This window comes from Buceros rhinoceros, unplaced genomic scaffold (assembly GCF_000710305.1).
Source record: "Buceros rhinoceros silvestris isolate BGI_N320 unplaced genomic scaffold, ASM71030v1 scaffold23350, whole genome shotgun sequence".
In the NCBI taxonomy this organism is placed as follows: Eukaryota; Metazoa; Chordata; class Aves; order Bucerotiformes; family Bucerotidae; genus Buceros; species Buceros rhinoceros.
This window is the reverse complement of record NW_010391637.1, coordinates 2,092-6,037: the sequence shown is the minus strand read 5'-3', so window position 1 is coordinate 6,037 and position 3,946 is coordinate 2,092. Positions and strand designations below refer to the sequence as shown.

The 3,946-nt window shown below is 51.7% G+C and overlaps 1 protein-coding gene across 1 annotated transcript in view; it reads right to left on the bottom strand.

Annotated features, from left to right (window-relative positions):
* Positions 1-3,063, bottom strand: part of LOC104499118 (rho GTPase-activating protein 39-like) — a gene marked incomplete at its 5' end in the record, with an annotated part of 17,490 nt that extends 14,427 nt beyond the window's left edge. The window contains one exon of the mRNA XM_010142585.1: positions 1,755-3,063. Coding sequence (XP_010140887.1) covers positions 1,755-3,063 — 1,309 coding nt within the window. The remainder of the gene's footprint in view (positions 1-1,754) is intronic.
* Positions 3,064-3,946: the final 883 nt, after the last annotated feature.

Here is a 3,946-nt window from a genome sequence, read left to right as displayed (position 1 = left end):
CAGGCTGTTGGCTCTCTCCTCTGTCTAGAGTTTATCTCAAATCTCGTGCTTACAACTACCTGGCTGTTATCTCTGAGCTGACAGTACACATCCTCCTCTGCTCAGCCTGTCCTAGAACTTCTGCTCGCCCTCCCTGGAGAACGAATTTCCTCATCTCCGATTTTCCTCCCCACAGACAGACCCAACACAGGACATTGCTGGTGACTCAAGCCACACACCACCACTTTCAGCCAAGGCAGTGATTTTGGTGCCGTATTTTCTGCAACCTCCTCTCTTCCTCACTTGGACTCTTACACCTCAGAGTACTTCTGTAAACACAGGATTTATTTATTGACTCATTGCCTTCACCACCACAGCCATCTCCTTACATCTTCCACTGTACTCTCCTTCTCCATCCTACCACAGGTGCATTATTCTTCATTTTCAAGGCCATTCACAGTCTATCGCCAACCCACCATCTCTTGTGCATAATCAAGACATCAAGTCTCAGCTCTTCCCATCAACGCCATGAGGTGTAAGATGGTCCTGAAGACCGGAGAGAGAGAGCGGTCATCCAACAAGTCTAAAGGGAGGCTGTGAAATGAGGTTGATGAACCATCAACTGCAACATGGGGGTCATGTGAACTCAAACTGGCCCCATGCCCCAAAAAATGGAGAAGGTGGGACCATGACATCAGTTTTGAAAAGGGTTTCAGGCAAGGCACAACTAATCAGAAATTACAGTAAAGAGGAGAACGCACACGCATCAATCTGATACAGGACAGAGGTGTCAGCCTGGCTGTTAGAGGGAAGTTACACCTCACAGGTCTACTGGAGCAACAGGAAATGGTCAAGGACCCTTGCCAAGTTTCTTCATGAAAGGTCATGGACTAGCGAACGGGGGAAAAGACAGAGCAAAGGGTTAAAATAAACAGGCACTCTTCGGGCTGGAGGATCGTTATTGGCTGCACCTTGCAGAGAGATGCAAGGACTCAGGCTGTCCAGCAGGAGTGGACTAATGAGAAGAGTGAGCAAAACCTCCACAGGACATAAAATTACCTGTGTAGAACCTAAACCTAAACTACCACCACAAAGTAGGAGGTTCCTTCAAACCCAAACAGGACAAAATATGCAAACTAAACTCCGCAGAAGTGTTGCGTTATAGAGAAAAACTACTCCACTTCTGCAGCCATACTAATGGGCTTCAAAACAGCTATTTCCATGCAGAAGACGCTAGAGTCACTGTCACCAGTTTTCTGAGTATTTCCAGCCACTGCTCAGTAACCATCAGAAGGAAGAACAAAATAGGAAGAACTATTAAAAAGAGAAGAGAGAGAAAGAAACGAGAAAATGCTGCCATGTGGCCATGGAAATCCTGACACCGGCGCCCCATACCCCACCAACTCTGGCCATCCCAGCACAGAGAGGACACGGAGGGCGCGGGCTACTGGAGAAGACACGAGCGCCAGTAAAATGTCCAGGCAGTAGATTTACCCAAACAACACAGCAGAGCTGCCCAAAGTGCTGAGGGCTTGCTGGGCACGAGCCCCGTTACCGTTCCCCCTCCTCTCCAGCCACCAGCCTGAAATGGGGTCTCTACCTGCAAAGCTGCAAAGCTGCAAAGCTTAGTGACTCGTTTGCTGTTCTGTGGGCACAGACGTGTTCCGCCTCCAGCCCATCCACTAAAGCCCTCCGGGGCAGAGCCGGTGCTGGGCTCTGCGCCACGACCGTCCAGCAAAGGCGTGCGATTTAACCCGGAGCAGATCGGGAGGTACCTGGGAGGAGTGGCGTGTCGCATCTGATGAAGCCAAACTTGTCTGGCTGGTCACGTTCTTTTCTAAAGAATCTACTTTCTCAAACGTCCTCTTCTGCCTCACTGTGTCCTGTGGAGCAGCCCCATCGCTGGGAAAGCTGCCCCTGCTCTCCAGGCCCTGTCTATGCAGAGACCTATTGCTAGCCGAGACGTCGTCCCTGGAGCTCCGGCTGATGCACTTTTTCAAGTGGTCGGACTGAAATCTGACTTTGCTGCTCTCTGCTGGGATGCCACTCTCCAGGCTTTCAGCATCAAGGCTGGCTTTGCTTCCCCTGCAAGCTGCTGACCTGCCCACCACAGCACGCATCTCGGCAATCAGCTTATCATTCAAAGCCGTGAGCTCGCTGCTGCTGCCCACGGAGCCAGGTCTTCCCTGACCCGACCCCTGCCTCCTTCCTTTCCTTTTTCTCAAGCTTGGAGAAGGACCAGTCGAATAACCCGAATCCTGATGGCTTATGCCAGTTGGGTACTCTTGAGTCTGCAGGCTGTTCTGCCGACTGTGGTGGGCTTCCATATTCTTGAGGACATTGGCTTCCAAGATCTTCCAGGACTGCTTGAAGCTGTCCTTTGAAGTAAGCTGACCAGGCAGTTTAGCAGAGGCATCAGCTGTTGCAGCAGAAGAGTGGGAGAGTTTGGAAGACTGGTCCACGTTGACCATGTGTTTTATGTACTCTCTGCCAGCCGGGCTGTACTCGGTGGAAGAGGCGTTCCTTGCATGCTTCTTTGCAGCTTGCAGCTGCTGCATCCCTGGATGCTGTAATAATTTGGTTGGTTGTAGCTGCTTTTTTAGGCTGCTGCTTGGTGACCTTGGTGGAGACATCCCACTCACAGTGATGCTTTCAGTGTCCATGTCTACTGGTGGCTCATCATAAATCGGAGACTCTAAAGATGGCTCATCGTATATAGGTGCAGGGGAGGCATACTTGGGCGACATGGGCTGGGGGGTTCCCGTCTGGCTCCTTGGAGGTGTTTGAGCAGCGGGGCCGTTCATCAGCACAAGGCAAAACCCCCCATTCTCTGTCTTTTTGATCTGCATGGACTGCTTTGTTTCTCCTGCAGGCATTTGCTTTGTGGCTCCAGGGCTCTGGGTCGTGGGTTGAGGCTGAGCATACAGAGCTGGTTTTGGAAGAGGTTTTTGGCTGCTGGTCTCTGCAGCACTCTGCAGCTGAAGCGAACTGTTGGAAGAGCTCTGCATCTGCCTTAGACTGTTCACTTTGACCAGCATGGCTGCTTTCGTGCCTGGCAGGGGCTGCCAGTGGGTGGGAGTCTCCCTAAAAGAAGAAAGATACCAACACAAGGAATTATTTAAGCATTGTATGAATTGAAGTGTCCTCTACTTCTATCCAAACACCAGATAGTCGCAAAGCGCCTGGAGATTCCCCAGCCAGTTATATCAGCCCCCCATTGCTTTGTCCTGGAGATCCCCTTTCCCAAAACAGAAACGCATTGTTGTTACGCACGCATAAACTTCTGAGTCACCAGCAGCAGAACAACGAGGCAGAACACGTTCATCCCGCTGTAGCCTCCTGGTACCAGTAGCACTGAGCCAGGGAACAACCTACACTTCCCAAGGCTCATCAGCCAGCCCGGCACGCAGAAGAGCCAGCTGAAGACCAGGAAGCTATTCTGGACCACTCAAACAGCGAGCTGGACAATAACGCAAGTGTCTGCCTTTGGATTATCTATGATGACACTCCTTCCAGACCACGTTATTTTTTGGATCTGATTTTCCAGATGGAGGTTTATTTCGCAGAAAAATCTGTGAGGTCCATGGGAGTTGTATGGGGGCGGACATTCACAGGATGTGTGTTACTGTCCCGCCAAGCCTCCCTGTAGAGCATCCTCCCGGTCCAGCCCAGATGCCCTCAGATCTGACTCCCTTGGCCAAACCTACCAGCCCTGCTCGGCTCTCACAGCTGTGAAATCTTCCTCTGCTGGAAGCATCCTCTGACCCATGGTGGTACTCGAGATCTACCACAACTCAGCATGCCCACTGCAACATCCCAGGCCCGAAGGCGCATTCTGCAGCATAGCGACAACACGCTGCCAGGCTGCGGCTGCAGCCGCTCAGCATTTGTGAGCTCTAAGGGGAAGGGAAAGGCTCTTAAACCAGCCTGAGCCTCCAGGTCTTCAAAGGCACCACTGTTCCCAGAA